The sequence below is a fragment of the Zosterops lateralis genome, assembly GCF_965231275.1.
Source record: "Zosterops lateralis genome assembly, chromosome: 1".
Taxonomy (NCBI): domain Eukaryota; kingdom Metazoa; phylum Chordata; class Aves; order Passeriformes; family Zosteropidae; genus Zosterops; species Zosterops lateralis.
In genome coordinates this window covers 44,919,407-44,943,295 of record NC_139762.1, presented here as the reverse complement: position 1 = coordinate 44,943,295, position 23,889 = coordinate 44,919,407, and the positions used below count along the sequence as shown (strand labels likewise).

Genomic DNA, 23,889 nt, shown 5'->3' with positions numbered 1-23,889 from the left:
AAAACCCAATTTACACAACTGGTCACAATACTGTACCAAGTCAAAGTACTACTATGGCCAAGCATAATTTTCTTCATCCTGAGGGAAACCAAAGCTACCAAACTCTAGAAAGACTCAGATCAGCAAAGCTACAGTCAGTATACATTGATATTACAGATATTTAACTGTCACAAGGCTTAAATAATAGCAAGGTAGCTGCTTGTGCTTCAGATGTATCAGACAATCAGCAGTGAGCTAAAGCTATGAAATTTAGATGCATCAAGTGCAAAATCAAAGCCTTACTGTGGCTTCATTTACTAGATAATCTTCAAAATATACCCTGGACAAATAAAGACTCTTCACATATTTCTGAATCTGAAGGTTTTGAAACATAACTAAGAAGAGTTTGAAACAGCAGATTATTAACAATATCTTATTATTTGCACAAACAGTGTTCTAGGGTGCTTCCGTCTGGAAGCCAGCTGGCCCAAAAAGTAAAGCCAAACCTGAACGAGAGCCAGTGCTAGTAAGTATTCTCTGAATAAAGCAACAGCATGTGAACATGAATGCCTTTCTTGAACTTGAGCCAAATAAAAACACTTTGACTAGCTGTCCACAGTAAAACTGATTCACTGTAGGAATTTAAGTTTCAGTTCTGGGTAAACTGTGGGCTTGCTTGGAACAGGTATCATCAACCAGGTGCTTAATTAATCTGAATCTGTGCCACGTTAGACTGCATCAAGAACCAGCTTCTTCCATCATTCTCTGCATTCTTGTGTTGCAGTTCTTTCTCCTCTCTCACTTACCAGGTCTGCAGCACAAGCCATCATTTCTGTACAAAGTCAAACTTTGCATGGGCTTCAAATATATTCAGAGCAGCTCCCACATATCCCTCAGAACAGAAAGGTCAAGAGCATCTATATGACAGTCAGGCAACCTCACAAACTTAATATTCTTCATTTTCCATTATTATTCAAATAAACCAGTGTGAGCTGAAGCCTTTACTGGCTCAGAGTTTACTTAAGAACTAAAATAAGTGCTTATTTTCTTCAAAGCATAGGAACATATCAAACTGATCTGCCACCTTAAGGATGTTTAACGTATTTGCAAAACCTATTTGTTTTTCCATATAGTTGAAATTTCCTTATTTAAGGTGCAGTCAAGGAAGTAATGAAGTAATAAAGCAGAATGTTTGAAGCTACTCTAGCTCCTAATAATTCTCCTGTATTCACCCTGTCAAAGAACGCTCCAGTTCTTCACCCATAAGAGGAAACCAACTGTTCCCTCTCCCTTTGTTGTACAATTTAGGTAGGTATTCTGTCTTTTATACAACTTATAAATAAGGTTCATTTGAGTTCTTTAGAACAGCATATCACGAGCAATAAAGCTCTTTATTACTTGCTCAAGGTTTTGTTTACTTACTTAGCCTACTATGAGCTGCACAGTGCTTTGTGGCAGAGTAAGCATTTGCAACCATTACGCATAACTGAAGACCAGCTTCCAAACATCATAGCCCCTTCCTTTTCTCCCCTTATGCTCAAGCCTGCATTTCAAGATCTAGGAAGCATCTATCATCCAGCATTCTTAATGTGACAGGATGACGAACACAGGACAGAACAGCAGGTTTGCTGAGTTGCCATTTCCCTTCTTTCCTCTCGCTAGGTAAATTCAGGAGACCCAAGTCTTGTTTCATGAACAGAGGAGATTCAGCAGTCAGCTCTTACAGGCAGCCTGCTCTTGTTCAGAACTTCACCTATGAATATGTAAGAAAGGTATTCACACCTCCAGGATTTGAAGAGCTTACTATTAATTATCTCTCAAACTACTCGGCAGTACTGTCTAATCCCAGGCTGCTTTGAGAAGAGCTGAAGCAAACATCCTCTTCCCTGTAAAAAGGCTTTGCCTGTCCACTAGTTATTTCAAAGCACTGGAGAGATCTTTCTAATCAGAATGAACCTGGCAGATAAATTTTATACCACCACACCTAACAAAAACCCTATCTTTATTACTTTTAGAGATCTGCAGATTAACACTGGAGCATCATCATTTGCACTACTGGAAAATACTTTGTGGACACACAGAGCCCATATTCAAAGGGATAAATTCTTTAAGAAGTCAAAATTATTCAGGTTCATTTAGCACCACGCATTAAGTTACTGTGTTTTTTAATGTTATACATGGCTTGTAAAGAGAACGTATAACTATGAACTGAGTTCATAGGACTAAAGAATTCAAATAGAAAATTACTAAAAGCTTCTGCTGCCACAAACAAGAGGCAATTACTTACTGAATACTTCTTTCCTCATTATAAAAGAACTAACACCACTGAATTTTTAAACTAAATCTGTTCTAGACTTTAGACTTAGCCTGAAGTTCTAGAAGACTTCCCTAAGTGTAGCAGAATGTTACCATTAAGGTTCAAGATCATAATTTCAAGAGCTTGCCTCAGGCTCTTTAATGAGAGGAGATGGACAAAAGAGGAAATCTGAGGTTTACGTATTTGATTTTCACCAACTGGCTCAAATCACACGCATACGAAACTTGCACATATGCCACAGAAAATTCTGAGGAAGAGACCAGACATTTTCTGCTGGGGAACAGAAAGAGGGAGGGACAAACTGTTCTAATATTCTCCTGCAATATAGTATCTCACTTTTACTAAGGGAAGTTGTTTTTTCATCCATGTCCACTTGATTCCAAATGCATGGATCATAACTCAGGTAAGACTCAATTAACACAAGTACTGGATACAATTCTACAGAGATAATTAATAATAAATAATTTAAAAATAAATATTAAACAATTTCTTTCAAGTCAATTGAAACTCTGACTTGGTAGAGGAAAGATTTTGCACTCAGAAAGCTGCTCAGTCTAGTCTGGGCTCTGAACTACCCAGAGTTTTAATTTTTGCAGACAAAATTGCAGGGAGCTTTTTGATTAGACATTGAAGCAACCTCACGGTTTGTCAAAGCACAACTGTGAAAGATCTGTCACTGCTGCTCCTTGCAAACCCATTCTCCTTTCCTTTCAGTATTCCCAGTGTTTGATAGGATGAATGCATCAGACAGACAAAGAAAATCAACCAGTTTCAATTTACTGGTCAAACAACAAATTGGGACAATACCTCTTCATAAAACCATTAGAATCAAGCACTTCTCATGTTCCCAAGGTGCAGATAACCCACCCTCTTTGTTATGTTGATGTTTAGGTAGCAAGGAAAACCCCCATTCTACATAGACACTATCCATGTGAAAAGGAACAGTGGGTAAACATACCAAATAAATTCCTATAACAGCTGACTTCAGACACAGCACGACAGATACCGGTTATGATAACTTAGTGGATAATTTTATTAGACACTCCCAAGCTTTTACAGGCAGAAGCATCACCAAAAATTCATTTTTAGATCCAAGACCCCCATTAGCATCAGGTTTATTTCTTATATTATTAGCATAATTCTTCAAATTATCTCAATTAGTAATTTAACAGATAATCTGTTACACAACTTCTTAAGTGTATGTGTGGACACATACAAAACATACACATATAAAACATTACTCCTCTGTAAACTTGTTCTGAGAAGAAACATTTTCACTTTAAATTTAGTGTTTTATATAGTAACTTCAAGAGACTCAGAAGGCTGATGAGGTCACTTCAGAGCTACACTGCAGTGTGGGAACATAAGCAAGGAAGGCTAAATCACAATGCTTAAAATCCAAACTCATTCTAGTTAAGATACATTTAGTTCAGACACTGAGCAGCAGGAGCCTTTAGTTCAATTTCATTCATCAGCTGGACGAAGTTAAAACTATGCAGTTAAATCCAATAACAGAGAGGAAAACTGTCACACAAAACCTTAGAAACAAAAAACCAAAATTAACAGACTTCAAACTACTTACTTTCCCCTCCATGAATGTTTTGTTGTGTAGAAACAAGCAAGATCTCTGTTTTCTCTAATTATATTCATTCTGTGCCAAGACCTGAAAACAAAGGAGACATCCTGTTAGCACTCAGGATTCTTATTTAAAACTAAAGTTCACTAATAAAGCATCAATATGCTCCAAGACAAAAAGACTTTGTTTTTAAATTTATGTTTATCAAACAATACATTAACCAAGTTGCACAAGAATTATTAGTTTCTTCACTGCATTTGTGACACTAGCTACTCCTTAACAGTACCAGGTTCCAGTAGGTTATGCCCCGTGTGCCATATTACAACTGCTCTACTTTCACAGCAACTTTCCACATTCAAATTCAAGTATATTTTGTGTCACGTCCAAAATGCTTTACTCCCAAAAACTGTATGACATAAAATTATTTAAGTAGCTCCTGTAACCTGTAACTCCACCTAAAGCAAAGTCCTACTGCAATTCTGAAATAAACAGTAAGGAGATAGCTGGATACTTAGAACAGTTTGTTTTCCAGTCTGAAACAGAATTTGAGGTTGAGAAACTTACCTACTAGCTAAGCATTGTGATTAAAGAGCTGACTAAGTACCATTTCTGTGCTGTAAAAGTTTAAGCAACCTCACCACTAACATCCTTTTTTCACACAGGAATATCTATTCCTTAAACACAGAGGAATTTAGCAAAACTTGCTTGAGTGGATCGTTGCTTTAGGAGCTGCTAAGTTCTAAGGAATGCTTCTAAACGTTACTATTTTCAACACCTGAAACAAATGCATGTGGAGTAGTTAGGAAATTATATTTTATTTCACTATGCTGTGATTGGATATACAAGGAACTTAAGGCATTCCCTGATTAAGTACAAGAGTGAAGTTTTTACTCTCCATTTACTACTACAGCATTAGCTCTATTTTCAAGTGAGTTAAATCAGGTTTTCCCTATTACTGATTGAAGACTGGTTACTACTCTCAGGTTCACACCAATAACATGGTGGCATCCCCAAAACATCACACACTAACACTGTTCTGCAAGAACACAGCTTGCCTGAAGCAACTCTCAAGCAACCCAACCCCAGTCAGTACCCCAGTGAAAGTTAGATAACAACCCATTATCCTCTACATTCAGCTAACTCCGCTTGACTTGGCAAAGGAAGATTTCTTATTTTGAGATGGATGACCTGTAACATTAGCTCATCACTAATTTCTACCCTCTATGACTTCAGGTTATTTTCTTTCTGAGCAAAGGCTGTAGCAGTTATGGAGTCATAAGCATGAAGAATGGATAACCTGCTCAAAATGAACTCTAGAATTCCTTCCCTCAGGTGAAGAACCAGCACAATCATCACTACCTACTGAAAGAAACTTGAGGTATTGCCTCTAGGAAGAGAAAAGAGCAGTATTTACATGTTTCAATGACTCAGTCTTTGAGTCAAATTTTCAGAGTTAATACTCCAATGACTTGTGGCAAGTTAAATTCTCTAAAGCCAGTTCTTGGAAATAAAGTCTTACAAGGGGCAGGATATTCAACAGCATTTTTGCTACTGACTGCTGACATCATCTACCTGGACCTGGGCATTTGACACCGTCCTGCCTGACATCCTTGCCCCTAAACTGAAGTAACACAGATTTGACAGGTGGACCACTCAGTGGATAGGGAATTGTCTGGAGGGTTTCCCTCAAGGAGTTGCAGTCATTGGCTCAATGTTAAAGTGGAGATAGTGGCAAGTGGCATTCCTCAGGGGTCAAAATTGAGACTGGCACTGTGTTAACACCTTTGTCAGGGATATGGACAGTGGACTCTCTGTAAGTTTGTTGATGACACCAAGCAGTGTGGTGCAATCAACAGGCAGGAGGGAAGGGGTGACATCTAAAGGGACTCTGACAGGTACAAGAGGTGGGTCCACGCCAACCTCACAAAGTTCAACAAGGCCACATGCAAGACCCTGAACCTGGGCTGTGCCATCCCAAGCACAAATACAAGCTTGGTAAAGAATGGCTTGAAAGTCATCCTGAGGAGGATTTGGGGGTGTTGGTCGATGAGAAATTTGACAGAACCCAGCAATGTGTGCCCACAGCCCAGAACCACATTCTGAACTGCATCTAATGAAAACTGGCCAGCAGGCCAAGGGAGGCAATTCTTCTGCTCTGCTCCGCTCTGGTGAGACCCAACCTGCAGTTCTGTGTCCAGCTCTGGGGCTCCCAGCATAAGAAAGATCTGGTCCAAACCTCTGGGAGGGAGTCTAGAGGACAGCCACAAAGATGGCCATGGAGGGAGCTGGAGCACCTCTCCTCTAGAGACAGGCTGAGACTTGGGGTTGTGCAGCCTGAAGAAAACGCAGCTCCAGGAGAACTTAGAACAGCCTTCCAGTATCTAATGGGGCCTACAAGAAAGCCAGAGAGGGGCTATGGGCATGTAGTGACAGGGCAGAGGGACAGCTTTAAACTGAAAGAGAGGAGGGTTAGGTTAGGTGCTAGGATCAAAGTCTTTATTGTGAGGATGCTGAGGCACTGGAACAGGTTGCCCAGAGAAGTTCTGGACACCCCATCACACCAGCCCTGGAAGTGCTCAAGGCCAGGCTGGATGGGGCTTTGAGCAACTTGGTCAAGTGAAAAGTGTCCCTCCCCACAGCAGAAAGGTTGGAAGTGGACAATCTTTAAGGTCCTTTCCAACCCAAAAGATTCTATAATTACTCCTGAAGTTCTTAATTTTGCTTGGTTTAAGAACCTATTATAATTACTACCATGGATAAGAATCAAAACAGTACACTCTATCCAAACTACACAGATCTTACTGTACAGTAGCACACTTCAGATCTGGTAATTTTGTCTTAAAGTTACCTTTCGGAACAACATGCCATATACTCCATCTTCATGCCTCTCTTTTAAAGCCATTTTCTTGACATTGACTAAAGTATTAGTAAAAATAAAATAAGAGGCTTGTTACAAGACTAGCTCCACTAAGTACAGGATTAAAAGATCTATTTATCTGTAATTCCAGTTTCACCAATACCAGACTCCTCTGACCAGCTCTATTAGGTCTCCCAGACCTGAACACCACTTGCTCTAGAGTATTTAAAGCAAGATGTTCTCAGTGTTGCAAGTATCTACTCCTAATAATACAGAATTAAGAAACATTCATTTATGAGCTACCAGCAGCTTCCAGTAATTTTAACACCAGCATCTTAACTAGAATCAGGATACTGATGCACAAAGTATTGTACCTGAAGTGCAAGTGACACTAGATTCACCAGATTTTTTTTGTTGTTGTTGTTGTTGTTGTTGTTTGGTTGTTTTGTTTTGTTTAGATGAAAACGACTAAAATCATTTAGCCTTGATGCTTTACTCACTGTTCTTCTGGACAGTGATTACAACCACCCCTGCAACTGAGGAGACTACCACAGGGGCAATATATGCCCAAGTCTAGTAACAATTAATTCTTGTACACATTTTCCAGCAGTTTAACAGAGAGAAAAGGCTAACAATAGCCTAGTGTTCTGAGCTGCTGTAAAGCACAGCAATTATTGTCCAGTTGTCTTTGATTCCACAGTAAGAACAAGATGAAAAAAATACTTCATACCAAAGACAAAGATATTTCAGAAGAAATCAAGAAGTTCTCTTCCTTCGCTCATTCCAGCAGAACCATTGTGGCATCTCTGTTGTACTATCTACAGTGTGATATACTGTAATTTTAGTACCTAAGACAGTACAACCACTGACTTTGCAGAACACATCAGGCTTTACCGTTAATCAAGCCAATGTTTAGCCATATTGCCAGTGTAAGCTATAATGGCCTGTTTAGTTACATATTAATTCCCTAAAATAAGACAACATTCTTGTTACCTTTACCTCCTCTTCCCACATTCAATAGACCTATAAAAGGTTGACTTACAACACAGAAATCGAATGAAATTTGTCATCTCACTCAAAAGAGCATCCATGACAATAAAGCACTAACTTGAACAATCATCTTAGTGTTCTGGGGTACCAAGGGGTAGAAAAGTCACAACTTCAAAGGTTATTTTGACTACTTTGCAGCACAGCTATTGCATATCCCATACTCATGGTTTTCAAAGGTTTGATACTAGAGAAACACTCAGTTGCTCTATTTCCACTGGAGCAGAGGCAGAAACTAGTTTGAAAGTAGCAGTCTGTAAACATGATTTGCTTGGCTGAGAGTGGGCATACTGAATGCAGACTGTAATAATCCAAGGACTCTGCATGTAAAGTATTGTCTACAACTTGCAACTTCTTTTGGGACTCTAACTAAAGCACTCTCCAAAATATCCCCTGGATATTTTAATCAACTTTGTCACAGGACTGAAGTTCAACAATACTTTCCTATTTGGTTCCTGTAGTACTGTAAATAGCAGTGAAACAGCTTTGGGGAAGAGCTGAAACCACATTTTTGTTTGCCTCATGTACCAGAAATAGCAATTCTTTAAACTAACTGCTTCCAGGACTCCCCCTGCATCACAGTTTAAGCTACAGAGAATCATGGAATAGTCTGAGTTGAAAGGGACCTTTTAGACAAGTAGGTATATTACAAAAGCCATATTCAACTTGCTTGTACTTTCCACTCTTCCAGGATTTCACATTCTTTAGACAAAACTACCATCTGGGAAAACAATCTATTTCAGGAAACTGAGACAAGTCAGTCTCAAACCAGCACTTGTGGAGTCAGAAGAAAAGCAGTGACCTTGCAGACATCAAAGCAATAGGCACAGCTGTAATTACACATAAATTTCCTTCAATTTATTAAATAAAGTCACAAGTTTGGACATGGGTTCAAAGTTTAGTGCAGAATTCAGATTGAGTTTTTTCCTGATTATATTATCTCTGTATTATTACAAAATCTCAGTATGTTTCTTAAATGAAGGTTTAACAAGGTAGGATTCCAAGCCCTACACGGGTTTATATTTCTGTTCTACTGCAGGGAGGAGTAAAAGAAATGCTGATAAGAACCTGAGACTTCTTGGGCAAAAGAGGAAGAGAAATGCAGATAAGAAACTGTGATTTTGTTTTAAAGATTTATTTCAGCATGGCTGAATACAAGTTAGAGTTTCTGGAAAGTCTTTACTACACAGGGACAGATACTCATAGCAAGCTCAAGTACAACTTTTCTGAGAGAGAGAAGACATACTCAGCAGAAAAACAGGGATCAACTGGAAAGAAATAAGAGCGAAGTACTAAAAAAAACCCCTAAGGTTCTGTTATTCTGTTGTTCTACATACCTGTCTGCTAGCTTAAAGGTCTGGAGCCTGATTTCCAGTCATCTACATTTCTGTATCTTTAAAGACATTATTTAAATGAGTGAGTTTTCCTGAACTGGAATGTTTTAGCTGTCTATGTTTCAACCTCCTCTTTCATTGCTGTGCTCACTAACTGGCAGAGTTTTACCTTCAGACAGGTTCTTTCTAACAAGAATTAATTTTTCCTCTTCCTTGAACAGTGCTCTTCTCTTAAAGCACTACAGTCTAATTAGCTGTGGAAAAAGATTTCATCTGTAGTGTAGGAACTTCCAGTCTTTTTTGTAAGAGGGGAAGGAGATAAGATCCACCAGATCCTTAAAAGAAGCTACATGCCAGCTGCCTCAGTGATAACAGCAATCCCACCTTCAGTGACTCAGGACAGAAACAGGCTGAAAATTTCAGCCTCACCACTACCATAAACGATGACATTGGAGTCCATCCTCCAGGTGACCCACTCCCTCACTGAGGACCAGTGCTGGAGATAAGAAAAAGTGTGAAAGGTTCTGGTTTTCTTTTAAATTTATATTAGCATTCTGCTTTACCAGTGAACTAATCTGATTCACCAGCTAGACAGGCGAAAATCAGAACAAAAGTATATACTCACTAAGGGAAGGAACAAGAAAAAAAAATGGTGTTCTTTTCAGTCACAGTTTAGCAATCTTGTCATATTTCTTCAGAATAATGTTCTGTTTTATTAGTGAGGCAAGAGAGTTGTTAATTTTTTTTTGACACGAGAATAGTTTTTTGGAAGCAAATCAGGAAGCTAAGCAGTTGAAGGTTAACAAGATATGGTTGAATGCCAGCAGAAGAATTATTAAGTCAGTAAGTTCCACTTAGTGAGCTTCAAACAAGTCAAAAGCAAAGTCACCTCCTCAGTATGAAAAACAGATCTGGCTTTAAAGACCAAGCCTCAGTATATCACTAAAAAGCTGGAAATACAGTGATTCAGTCCCTCAGGACAAATATGTGTTTGGAAACTATGAAAAATGCCACATGACACCCAGAGGAGCAAGCAATACATACAAAACAAATCTTTTAAAAAATGTGTTCCAGCAAAGCTAAAATACAAGGTTGAAGTTCCTGGAAAGTCTATAACACACAGGGACAGAAATGCAACTTTGTCTCCAAACACTCAGATATTTCCTGCAAGTGGAAAAAAAACTGTCAGTAATAATAGAAAGGAGCCAGTAACTTCTAGTTAAGTGTTCTGGCTGCCTATTGAAGGCAGGAATTAGACCAAGTTGCATCTCTATGAATTGAAGCAGGCTAGAGCCAAGCATTAATTTCCACATCTGTAATAATGGTCCTGTTATTTTGATTTTATTCATCAGACTGTTTGTAGAGCATCTTCCTAACTAAATCCTAAAAGGTTGATCCAACAGCCTCCTCCTTTTCTACATATCTCACTACATGCAAGTAGCCTATCCAGACAAATCTAATAATCAACAAAAATAGAGACTTCAGCTACAGAGAACTTAAATTCCAATCTAAGCAGCACTAAATAACATAAAACAAAGCAGTTATCTACTCAATATCAACTACTGCAACAATCACAGGTCTCATTTGTGAAACAGCACAGGAGAAGAAGGGAAAACACATTTCAGATTACATTAGCTTCAAAAGCAGCCACAGAGCAGAGATTAAGTGCATTAACAGGAAGTCTCTGAATAAACTTCTAGGCCTATGTTTTCCCCCAAGCAGAATGCTCAAACACTCCCTCAGCTTGAGAGCACCAAGCCAAAAAGAGAGAAAAGACCTCTCCCACCCAAAATGAAGTGCTAAGACAACATTTTTATGGCCCATAACTCAGCCCCCAGTAGAGGCACAGCTATGGGGGTACAAGCTTCACACCACTCGACAGGAAAATCTATCCCAAGGACTGCTGGCAGCTGACCGCAGACAGAAAGCCATCCAATATGACTGCTTGTTTTGAATTTCAGAAAACAAAAAGCAAGCTAAAAGCATGCCTGGAAGAAATTCAAATGCTCTTTGAAAAATAAGAGCATTAAGGACAGATTTTCTGAAAGATGCATCTAGTTCTGCTCATGCTCTTCAGGCATACTGTTAGCACTCAAAAAAGAAATAAAATCTCATCTCTGTGAGAGCGTATCTCTGCCACATCTCTCCCACCCTTCATAAATTATTTCCCAAAGCACCTCCTGACGGGTATATTTTGATCTGAGGGCAGAAAGAGGAAAATAACGTGTCTTTTCTTAATGGACACGTCAATACTCTTCCAAGAAAGAGGACAAATTCTGCCCGGAGGCTACAGAAGCGGCATCAGGTGCGGGGCACGGCGGGCGGAGCTGAGGCTGGAGCACAACCCCGGCCCCCAGCTCTGCCCGGATACAGGAAGCGAAGGGCGAAGGGCGGCTGGTGACACCTGTCACCGCGCTGGGGACGAGGGGCGCCCGCCCCCAGCCCAGGCCCTCAGGGCTGGGGCAGGAGCGGGGCTGTGCCGGGCAGCATCAGCCCCGGGGGCAGAGCCAGCGCTGCCCCGGCCCCGGCCCCGCTCCCCGCACGGCCCCGGCCCGGCCGCGCCCCCCGCCCGCCCCCCGGCCCGAGCGGCGCCCGGGACCGCAGCAGGAGGCGGGGGCTCCCGCCACCCCCTCGCCTCCCCCGCCACTGGGATTTACCTGGCCGGGGAGCCCGCGCTGCCCGGACCTGCCCCCACCAGCAATAGGCTTTCCCGGCGATAAGGGCGAAGGGGCACCGAGCGGAGCTCTCCCCCCTCACCCTCCCCGCAGCCGGCAGGGCGGGCGGCAGCCGCTACAGCGCTCCCGCTGCCTCAGAGCCTGGCTCTGGAGGCCGCCATCTTAGCTCGGGCAGCGAGACCGCCCCCTCGGCGCAGCCGCCCTGCGGCCCGGGGCCGTCACGGGACCGGATCACCTGATGTGCTCCGCGCTGCCTCCCCCTTCCCGCCGCCCTCCTGCCTTCCTTCCTTCCTTCGTCCCTACCCTCGCCCCTTGCCCTGCCCTGCCCTGCCTTGTTCTGCGGGGAGCCGGCATGGCTCGGTGCGCAGGCGCCGCCCCGCAGGCCGGCAGGGGAGCCGAGTCCCCGCGGCGCCGCCCGCGCGTCCCCCCAGAGCGCCCGTGACCGGTGCGGGCCCGCCCGCCCCAGCGGCCCCGGGCCCTGAAGGGCGCCTCGGACAGTTAAAGACCCGGAGCTGTTTAATTGTGCACATTACTTACGTGGCTCTAAAGGCGAATGTTAAAATGCCACATTAAGGCTGCGGAGACTGAATCACTGGTTTGTGCGGTTGGCTGAGCACCCTCCAGATTTGTTACGGGACTCTTTGAGTTCCGCGTCGACTTCCCCATATTCTGCACAAGATGTAAGGTTTCCCAAAAATGTTTCCCAAAAATGTTGTAAACTACGAGCTCCTTAAAATGCCTGATTTGCATAAATATTTCGAGTATTTTAAAATACGCATTAGAATACTCTGGCCTTTCCCTTAAAACAGTGTCATTAAAGTCTGCAGACGAGAGAAATGAGGAAAAATCTGTGAGTGGAACTAACTCTCTTGGAGAAAAAAAAAATCAAAACCACTGGTGTTATTTTTTTTTTAATATCCTTTAATATCCTTTTCATCATCATACGGACTCTAAGAAAACGGCATGAAGCCGAAAGAGGGGAGTTTTAGGATGGATATAAAGAGAAAGGTTTCCCCCAGAGGGTGGTTGGACACTGGGAAAAGGCTCCCCAGGGAACTGGGCACAGCAGCCAGTCTGACAGAGCTCAGGAGGCTTTTGGACAGAGCTCTTGGGCACACGGGGTGTGATTCTTGGGGTGTCTGTGATTCTATGATAAACTATCTGTCTTATATTTTGCTGAAGATAGTTAAATATCAGTCATTTTTCCAATAAATCTAGTCCTCTGAATCTGGGGCACTGTGATAAAATAGCACCGATGGGAAAATAACATTACTTTGAGGAAGCTGATAAATTGCTTTTGGTTACAGAACTTCAAGGGAGGGAAAAAAAAAAAAAGATTTAATGTTTTATTAATGTACTAGGAATTGTAGGAATCTAATTTCAGAGGGAGGTCATATGATTCAGAAGGGTTTCTTTGAGTGCATGGAAGAGTTTTTGGGCAGGTTTGGAGTGATTTCTGGTTTTGTGGATTAGTTGGTTCAGAGGGTTTTTGGTTTGGGAGTGTTGATTTTTGTCTCAGTACTTATTTTACATTCTTAATATAGGAAGATAAAATACATCAAGTAAAGCAACAGCTCATTAGTTGTTTATTACTCAAGAACAAAAGAATGACACTTGCATGATGCAATTGATGTAAAAAAGTAGTGTTCAATGTTTTCATGGATGGATTTTAATCAGACAGCACAGATTAGATTTCAGTATATTTATTCAGCTCAAGCTAGTATTTCAGTAACTGTGTTGTCTTCTATTTTTGTATAAGTAGCAGTATTAACTTTGGATCTAATGCAAACAACTGATGAAAGGAGGACACAGATTAAGACAGAGAAAATTCGAGAGATAGTGAAATAATAATTTTGAAATTATTCAGAGAAAAAAGTGAACAAGGAAGGTATGTTTAGCAGTTCTGACAGGAAATTATGGAAATTATATTGTACAACATGGTACAATATCTTTCAGAAATTAAAGTAGATCAGGATTTCATTACTGTCTAACTGTAAAATATACGTGAAGTTACCTTGTGTGCAGAAGAAAGCCTTCTGGTTTGCTTGCTCATTTTTTCTTGTGAGATGATACTACTGGGTATTTTAGAGATAAGATCTCATATTTCTGTTTAATTAAAGGTTTGTGAAAATGCTGGAATACAAAAATTGTATTTTTAACACCTCAAATTTAAAAGTTTGCTGTTTTAATTTAAGAAGAAAGTGAACAAAATCCTCACTCCATTAATGTCAATGGCAGTTTTGTTATTACCCATGTCTGACAGGTTTTGCCCTTAGTTTTCTCAGTCACTTACAGAGTCAGAAATCATATCAGAGCCATTCTCATTATAAAAATAACAATAGCAAAACACACGTTTGATGACTTCTTGAAAGATAAAATGTTAAATTTCTTCAATCCACTTTGGAGAAGCAAACCCAAGTTCAGTTCTTCCAGATGTTTCACCTGAAATACTGCAAATGCCAGTCTGACCTTGTCCATTTAAATACTTCCATTTGCAAAAGAGTTCAGGCCATCTCCAGTCTAGAAAGAAAGGTGTCTCCTTACCATCCAATTACTGAAATCTGGAAGGAATGAAGAGTTCTAGTCCACCACTAAATAATTAATAGTCCACTGGCTATTTCTGTGCTCAGCACCTATTCTGAAAGCTGGTGGTTTAGGATGGCTGAATTCTTCATGTGAGCTACAGTGCAGGTACTGTAGAGCCAATGCTAAGATTCTCTGCAGCAACAGTACATATAATGATTGTAAATGCAACCTGTAATAGCAGAGATCCTATTCCTTTTAAGACATATATAGTGTGGTTTATAGCTATAAAAAAAGAACAAGTTTCTACCTAGCCTGCAAGCAGCAAACAGTGGACAAATTGATTTCCCTTCCCAGTACTGTCTCTAAGGGTAGGCCAGAATTTTGGGTCAGCTGTTTGGACAAATGAGAGATTTTTCCACCCTTCCTTGTCTTAGAAGAAAATAAGTTCCTGCTAGAACTGGAAATAGTTACTTTACTCTCTTACTTAACTTTCAGTGTTGGGCAGTGCAGGACCATCCACTCTAAGGTCTGCTATTGTTTTTCTGCCATGAAGTAATGGGAATCTATCCAGTTTTCTTAAAGACTGGATCTAAGAGGTACACCATAGCTTAGTATGAATTTAAGATAACTAACAGAAAATGTGCTTAATAATTGTAATTTTTAGATGACCAAATAACAATAACAGTAATCCTTTGATGACTAATGATAGTACTTGACTGAGGAGGGATAACAGAAAGATTTTGAAAGGGGGAAAATAAATGTAAAAGTCCCACATAAATCTAATTAAGTAACATGCTTTTGGAAACCTCTGTCCTGGATCTTGTCTCTTTTACTGCAAAATTGTTGTAAATAGCAAAATGCAGGTTACACAGAGGGCCTTCTGGAAATCAGACCTACATTCCTGCATCAGTCTTTGTTCTATTCTTTGTTATCCCGAAGATGCATTAAGACTATGCTGACAATCTGCCAGCTGTTCAAAGCTCACATCAAATTTTTATGTATCTTGACATATTTTGTCTAAAAATAAATGCAGATAATAACGATAATTTATCTTCTCTGTGACATCAACTGACAGGTAACTTTTGGATGCTCCCCATTAATAATTCTGTATTTCCTGGTAGACTCGTTAAATGATGACTTGTTTGTTATCTTAACTAATAGCAGGATATTAACTGTAGTCTAAGCTAATTAACTTTGTGATAAATCTTGGTAAATTGTTGGGTATCTTCAATACAATGATGCATGCCAGTCTGTATTCATATTCATAGCATTCCTCCAATAACTCCTCTTCTGTTTGGATAATTCTTTCATTTTGGCATTGGCCTGTGTGCAGTAAACACTCAGATACTCACTTTTGATCTCTTAATCCATCTATACCCTTGTATAACCTGGCCTTTTGGTGTCTCTTTTGAAGATAATGTACAAATTATCTTTTAACTCTTTTACCTTCCAATAGATAAGTTCCAATATTAGCTGCAATCCAGTCTTAGTGGTTTATGTGGGTACATGCTGTGTAAGAAAAGTGATTTGCTTAAAATCTCAGATGTCATTCATTGTAGAAAGAATCTTTTCATGGAACTAAATAGCAATGCACAATGATTTAACAGTTCCTAATGAAATTACACTGTTTAAGAAAATGACTGGTTGTATTTTTTCAAAGGAAAATGTAAGGGAGAAATGTATTGTTTATTACACATAGAACAAAAAACCAGCCATTTCATAGAGGAAGTCTGCAACTGCCTTCTCTTTTGACTGCATTTAGTGAAGTTGTTGAAAAAAAATTCTGTACACATACGTTCAGTGGAAACCTTGATAAAATTACAATGAAAATTCCCATATACTTAGTTCACCTTGGGAATGCCTCACCTTAGCATTGCAAGCCTGCTTAAGGTAAACTGTTCTTTGAAATACCTGACTCCTGGGGACCATTTTGTGATAAAAGGTACTGCAAATGTCCCAGGTGATGGTTTTTTTCCCACTGTTGATGCACAGCCTGTGCAGGGAAGTGCCCTGAAACACAGAGGCATTGCAGAAGGAACAGAATGTGAGAAGGGTGAGGGCCCACACAAAGAAGAGATTGGAGTTCTGGAAGAGAAGAACTGACCAATGTGGTAGGAGTGGGTTTTATGGGACTCATAGGATGGATAAATATATTGAACAACAGAGAGAGAAGGAGAGTAATCAGTCAGCTTCTGCAGGCTAGACCTGAGAACTGGGAAGATAGGATGAGCTGTGAGACTATGATTTTTGAAAAGTTTACTGAGAACAGAAGTGCTTATGTAGGGAGAAGAGGACTTTTTCTCAAGAAAACTGATACAGGCAACTCACAGAAAAGGGAAAGCAAAAGGAGAAGAAAAACCTAGATGTGGCCTAGCAAAATACTGTTAATGATACAAATAGCTGAAAAGAAAGAGTGGGAATGTCTAGGAGGGAGATGGGGATTGATATGAGGAATAGAACAGGATGATAGGAAGTTTCAAATGCAGAAGCAAGGAGTGGGAGAAAGGGCTTAGCAGAGCAACAGGCTGCAAAAGACAGGACAAGAGGCAATACTCTGCTAAACTGAAAACCACAGTTTTTCCAGGGTAACTCAGGCTGGGAAACTTAATGCCCATTGATATTTGACATTCTCTCTAGTGGATCTCAACTAAATTCTGTTGTTAGTTATTCTTAATACCAATCAGAGATCTGTGTTGCAGATCTAGATGTGGTATATGATATAATCCCACATCATAACTATGTGGATTTTTAAAATAAACCTAGAGATCTTTGCATTTACATACATAAATAACTATGCAGTATTGATATTGTAAACCCAAAAGTCTTTTAGAGTCAGAAATTTCCAGAAGACTAGGATTGTCTCTGCAAATAATTGCATGCTTGTGTATAATTTTTATCCATGGGAACTCTTCCTTACTCACTTCACAAGATGAAAGGACTCATTGAATCCACATGGATGCTATGCTGTGTTCTATTCACATTGCTCAGTTTGCTGGCCCAGGATTTATTTAGTGTACACTATACCAGCTCTATTATTCAAGCTTCAGAATATTCAAGCTTACTGATTTCCATATTGGCATTTCTCTGACATTGTTCAGTACACAGAGTGCTCCAGGAAGATGAATTAATTTATTTTCACAACATCCTTCTGCTTCTAATATTTGACTAGTTGAAAGTACATTAACATTTGTTTCTTTTTCTGTATATTCCTGTGTATAATTTTCAAGTATCCTAACTCAACCTTTAAAAATCATCCGTTTTTTAGCAGAAGCATACTTCTCCTGTTAAAAAAAAAAATTGAATTGCTATTTGATCTCTCCCTGTCTCTTTTTATAGATATGAGAACAAAAACAGATGAGTGTGTACCTCGCAGGCTTATTCAATGTATTGATCTGTGTGACAGTGTGACATGACAACTTTTACATGTCATGTATTTTAGTACATGCTCCTATCTTATAAAATTGATGTACTTAAGACATTGCATTATCAACTTCATTGTCAGTTTATTTATTGTAAGTTGATTTTTGTGGAAAGCTAAATTTAAATACTAGTCCAGGAGTAGGAATGCTATTAATTTGAGAAACTGGACATTGACTGAGTGGCTGAAATTTATATTCAGCAAATAGGGTAACAAAAAAAATATATAAAAAAAAAGTTTAAAAAAGTTATTTTGAACACTGAAGTATTTCAGGAGCGCAGTGAATTAGTGGGACAGTAGGAAAATTTAGTCATTGGAACTTTTTTGGTAGAACTACTCAGAATCACAGGGAGATTCCTGCAGCACAGGTATTTAAATTTAGTCATCCAAACCAAAAGGGCCTTTGAAAACCAAGCAATAGGTTCCTGTTGCTTACACAATACAGTTTTCATCAGCAAGAGTTCTGAAGGAGTCACTTATATATTTTTGACTCCTCACTGCAGCCTGGAGAGGAGTAGGGGAAAAGTAAGTACTAATTCTCTGATTCCCTAGCCTGGGATCAAATCCCAGAAGTAGAAATAAGTGAGATTATAATGGCCAATGGAAATAATTGTGGACAAAACAACAAACAGGAATCATTAACCTTGCCCACAGTATCTCAGATGATCCTAAAAGTCTTACTATTTTCAGAGAGCAAGAATGTTCTTGAGCATATCCAGTTTCATCAAAATTTGTTCATGAAGCACAGAGAAGAAAATAGAGGAAATTATGATCTCATAACTTGCAGGCCAAGCCATTGAAATTATAGCCTTGTGAGAAAGGATGTAAATCAGAAATAATAATTCATTTTTCCTTTTTTTTTTTTTGTTTTTTTAAAGCTTTCCAGTGGTCCAGTAGTATGCTCTTTTCTCTAGCTGAGAAATGCAGACTGACCATTTATGGATGATACAGCTGCAAGGTGTTATCACAAAAACAAAAGAACATTTTATTGCCTAATAGCATTTCTCAACTCTAATTCATATGTGAACAGATCACTACCAATAGCAGCAGCAGCAGCAATGAAAAGGCTTCTGACTGAAAGAGCTAAATTGCGTAATATGTGAAAGCTGTGTTGTTTTGTAAAAGTTTAATCTCAAGGATTATCTGTACACCTGTTAGAGATCCCCACCCCAATAATAGCTAAATGCCCTATATGCATGATCCAAAACTAGAACATATTTTCATGGTGGATTTTACAAAAGTGTATTTTGGTTTCATAAGCATTCTAAGGTACAAGAGATTGCAATTACCTGTTTGCTGGAAGACAAGAAATTCCACATTCATTCAAGAGCTGTTTCATTGAGCTGTGTTCAATATCTCAAAGCAGTCAGAAGTTTCATTATGAGATTACACCAGGCACCCCAAGCTCCATCACCATAGCACAGAAAATGGGATGCCCAACATCTGCTGTTTTCCACATTTTGGATGCTGCTGCTCACAATCTAATCCTGCTCTCCAAAGAAACTGTTTACATCTGTTTCAAAAGTTAGTGTAGCTTTGTGTGTATGTGGTTTATAGTATACATATCTTTTAAGCTGCTCTCTCCCCGTCCCCTGTCCCTTTTTTTTTTTTTTTTTTTTGCTATGAAAAACTGGAAATTAACTATAGTGACTTTGCTTTCAGCTCACTTCACTCAGAATGCCTAAAAATCATCAGTGATGGTATTCCAGACTATATTCCTATGTATAGCTTTACATCTGGTGTAACTTCCCACAGGAAAGAATAGAACAGAAAGCAGAGCTGGCATGTCACACACTGATGGCACAAGGTGCATCTGATTTAATTGACATTTGAACCTGAAACTCCTGATGGAGCCACGGAAAGCCTTGATCCTGGGAGCTGTGCCTCCTCCTCGATGCATACAGATCTCACATCTGAGAGGTCACATGCAGTTACCCTGGAGTCCTTGACTCTGAATCTCCAAATAACACTGTGGAGCTCGTGAAGAAAAATGAAGTGATTGAACCCACAGAGGTGGGTGGTATTCCCAATAGGCAAATTCTCACCTTTATTGTTCACAGGCAAGAGGTCTCATCACTTATGTGGGAAATGTTTTAAGCTCTCTGTGCACATCAGTGATCACTCGTGCTGGTCTGAAGGAAGGTGGGGAATATTCCTAGGCAACACACCCTGTCCTTGGAAGAAGGCTGAGAGGAGATGGGCACAGGTGCTTATAAAGCTTGTGTTATGAGCTGTTTAGAGTGATAATCAGATTACATCCACATTAACAGCAGAAGGAGGGTGTAGCATATACTGCAGTAATGCTAAACTGCATTGCAAACCGTGGACATAGAGAACCTGATGCTTTGCCTTTCTCCTGTTATTGAATGACAGTGACAATGTAAGATTGCTGGACACAGTGAATCATTAAAAAAGAGCATCAGTCAGCATGATTTTCAGGCCCTGTCCCATTTCCTGTAATAAGCAGAAGCAGTACTTTGGAAATTTCTGTTTTCTTTTGATTTGGTAGATATTTTTTCTTAGATCGCTACAGTTTCACCTTCACTTCCCTCATGCTGTTGCTGGTTTTGTTTTTCTCATTATGACCAAATTACTGAGTCCCTTACCAATTTCTCAATCTTGCAGGGATACTGATATTTTGGATTCTGGTGATGAAAAAGTATTTCACCCTTAATATCCAGATCACTGGGTCATTTGGCTGAATTAATGGAAACAAGTAAATGAATGTGAAAAAGCACAAGCAGCAAGGCAGAAATGCATTCAGTAAGTTAACACCCCTTCTAACATCCATTTCAGGCAGTATGTTATCCATATTGTCTTCCTACTCTTTTTGCTTTGCTTTGACACAGATCGTGACCATCAAGTGGTATATAAGGCATATGCTGTTGTTTTTAAGCATAAGCATATGGACAGTTATGTAATCTTATTTAGTGTTAGTTTGATTTTTTTGCCAAATTCCCCATAACTTCTGTTGTCCTATTTTTAGTGTATGGTGGAGAGGCATGTAATAAAAAAGCTTGAATATATCCTTATTTATACCTCTTAATTTATAAAAAATACAATTATTGTACTATACTAAGAAACTAGTTTTGGATTACATGAATTAATCAGCTTTTTGATAAATTATAGTGAAGTGAAATTTGCTAGTGTACTTATTGAATTAGTTGGTCAGCAAGTAAGTGCTATCCACTTGAGAGGAGGGTAGACTAAGTTTAAAAATGCTTGAACTGTCCCTCAATAGGGGTGATGTAATAACAGTCATGAAAAGCACCATGTTCACTATTATAAAATTACAGAATTATTTTGTTTCACTTCTAGTCCAAATTGCATTTTGAGAGGAGGAATATCTTCCACTATAGGAAAGTCAATAATAAAATTCATGAATATATAAGCCAATTTCATAATTGCTCAAGCTTTTTACTGATGGTTTTCATCCACAATCTGCAAAACAAGTGGTTTGTTAGTGAAAAAGGCACTGAGCCTTTTTTTTTTTTTCCTACTGATCACATTCAAACTGAATCTTTTTATGAAGTGGTAATTATTTGCATAACAGCAGATATGCTGATTAATTATTTCAGTGTGAATCTTATAATCTGAAGCAACCTGACCCTTACAAGAAAACTTTTCTCTGCACAAATAAGATTGAAATCAAGTAAGGTATAGAATACTCTATACAGAAATAGACTAAAACTGCATTGATAGTTTATTGTATTTGGATAAACTAACATTTTGGTAGCCATTAAGAGAAAATGAAGCATTTAATTAATTTATTTACTGTTCTTATGTAAAAGTGACTAGCAGTTATGTCTTTGAATGAAATTTAGTTTTCTCTCTGACTAGTGCTTAGAGAGCTGGTGCCTCCAGTTTTTTAGGAAAACTAATACAGCTTTTGACAGAAGCACAAAGTGATGACTTGGCACATGGCAGACAAAGGACAAAATGTTCAGTTGTGGCCCTAAATTTATTTTAGTTCAACCAGTAAACAGGGACACAGCATGGACTTTGCTGATTAAAAGCAAAATTGAAAAGCCTGAAGCTGCATTTGACAGTGTTCCAATTTGTAACCAGCTCAACACATGAGATTCTGTTTCCTTTTACTTTGTGGCTTCTGGCATCCTTATGCAGAATATTACTGTTTCCTTCTGGGTTTGTGTATTTTCTTCCCCTAGGAAAATTTATTTCTTCCTCTTGTTTTCCTAGAGAGACTTAATATCACGGCCCAAAATCCAAGATATTTGCAGCTTACAATATTGTTCTTTGTTTCACTGCTCCTGCCTTTACCATCTGGAAAGACCTACCTCTTCCAGCCTTTGCTTAGGTGAGTGCTCTCAGTGTGAGGGATCAGAGTCAGTGGAACTATGCGTGTGTCATGAGTAATCCCACAGGTGAGGATTTCTAGGAGATGGCTGCAAGGCAAGTGTTCTGCATATCTTCACATTTCCTTGGCTATTTTTATCTTACATATACCCTTGTGTGTCCCTTCTTCATGTCTTGTCTGAATGTGCTTCAAGCAGCATTGCTCTGTACTGCAGGAGGCAACACAAAGTTAATAATTTCTGACCATTAACTTCATATACCTTAAGAAGTGTCTTTCAAAAATCTGAATACTACTATTAAAAGTAATATAAATGTGTTACAACAATAAATTTGCTTTCAGTATATCATTATTTTTGTACTTACATTAGTACAAGGTCTTGAAGGAGAATGTGGAAGTGGGAATTTCCTTGTCATTAATTCTTTCTCAAATTACTACAGTCTTATCCATTAATAGCTTGCGAGTTTGAAATTTTTATGTTGTAGATTTTCCCAGAATTAAAAATATACAAACTTGGTAGGCCCTAAACATCTGTTTCTAGAACAAATATTTCTTTGGTTGGTTTCAATAGAAAGTTTGTATTTGCGTGTGGCAACAGCACTGGACTTCAAATAATGAAGTGTTGAAAATTCCCAAGCTGAAATAACCAGTCTTAGACGAAGTGGCCAAATACAATGGGTTGGATTCATCACTGTAATCAACACAAGGTAAGAAAATGCTGGTGGAAAGTCTGTGGTCAGCTAAGCCTGTAATCAACAGCAAACTAATCAAAGATGTTGTTCCTCAGTTCTTTGATTTAAGGTGTCTGTTGTATTAGCTGGCTAATAAATGGGAATTAAACACAGATCAAGATGAACACAGGTGAACAGAGGTCAGAAAAACAATCATCTTCTGAAGTTTTGCCATTGAATATGACTAAATAGAAGTTCTTGTCTGTGAAAAAGAAGATCACAGGTTAATCCCTGAGGCAAGTGTAGTAGTGAAGTCTGGTATTTTCTGAGGCAGCAAGATCTGTTCATTTGACACATAGTTAGCTATCAGTTTTCTGCATCTTATCTAGAAAAAAAAATTGTTAATATATTTTCTACTCCTTTAAAACAAAAGTTAGTTCTGGAAGGACAGAACAGACCTTTTACCATCCAAGATTATTTTAGTTTCAGACTCAGAAGCATTAGAGTGGGATAGATCCCATTTAAAACAAAATTTCTTGTGATTTCTTACAATTACGAAAACAGGATTTCTTATGGTAAGTGGGAAGCTGCAAACACCAAGATCTTGTCTAAGCAGTAGATGGCAGACTGCTCCCAGTAATCCTTAGGAAGTTGTGACTCAGCCCTTCTTAATACCCATGGGGCTGTAGCTAAAGGTGATGGGAAGAGAGATGTAAAGGTGGGGAGATTCCCAGGGTTCAAGCAGTCTACCTAATTTGACAGAGCATGTCAGGGATACTCGAGCCAGCACTTGCCGGGCGAGGGGATGTTGCTCCTCCACGCCCTGTGTTATCAGTTCCTGAAGTAACTGTGGCCGTTACCCTGCCCTGCAGCAGCTGGGTGACCTCGATCTGCTTTTGGAGGATTTGCCACTGTTGACGCTGCCATGGCTTTGACAGCTCTACACAACAGTATGCCTGTAGTTTTGTCACCATTTGGAAATCCCTCTTAATTCCAGAGACCCCAAGGAGGTTTTTAAACAAAATAGAGCTTAACACATGGAATTGTATGTCTGAGGATGTCTATGGATACACCACAGCCTCTACTGATCTCTACATCCACAAGGTAGTTTCTGAACAGTACCCAAATGATATCCAGTCTTTTGGCAAAACTTTTTTTTGTGCTTACCCTTATC

At 39.3% G+C, this 23,889-nt stretch overlaps 1 protein-coding gene across 2 annotated transcripts in view; it reads right to left on the bottom strand.

Moving 5' to 3' along the window:
- Positions 1–11,958, bottom strand: part of DNAJC13 (DnaJ heat shock protein family (Hsp40) member C13) — a 57,209-nt gene extending 45,251 nt beyond the window's left edge. For both annotated transcript variants that reach the window (XM_083879967.1, XM_083879968.1), the window contains exons 1-2: positions 11,768–11,958; positions 3,879–3,959 (exon numbers count right to left, since the gene is read on the bottom strand). In XM_083879967.1, the coding sequence (XP_083736093.1) occupies positions 3,879–3,946 (68 nt within the window). In that variant the 5' untranslated portion in view covers positions 3,947–3,959; positions 11,768–11,958. The remainder of the gene's footprint in view (positions 1–3,878; positions 3,960–11,767) is intronic.
- Between the last annotated feature and the right edge of the window lie 11,931 nt (positions 11,959–23,889).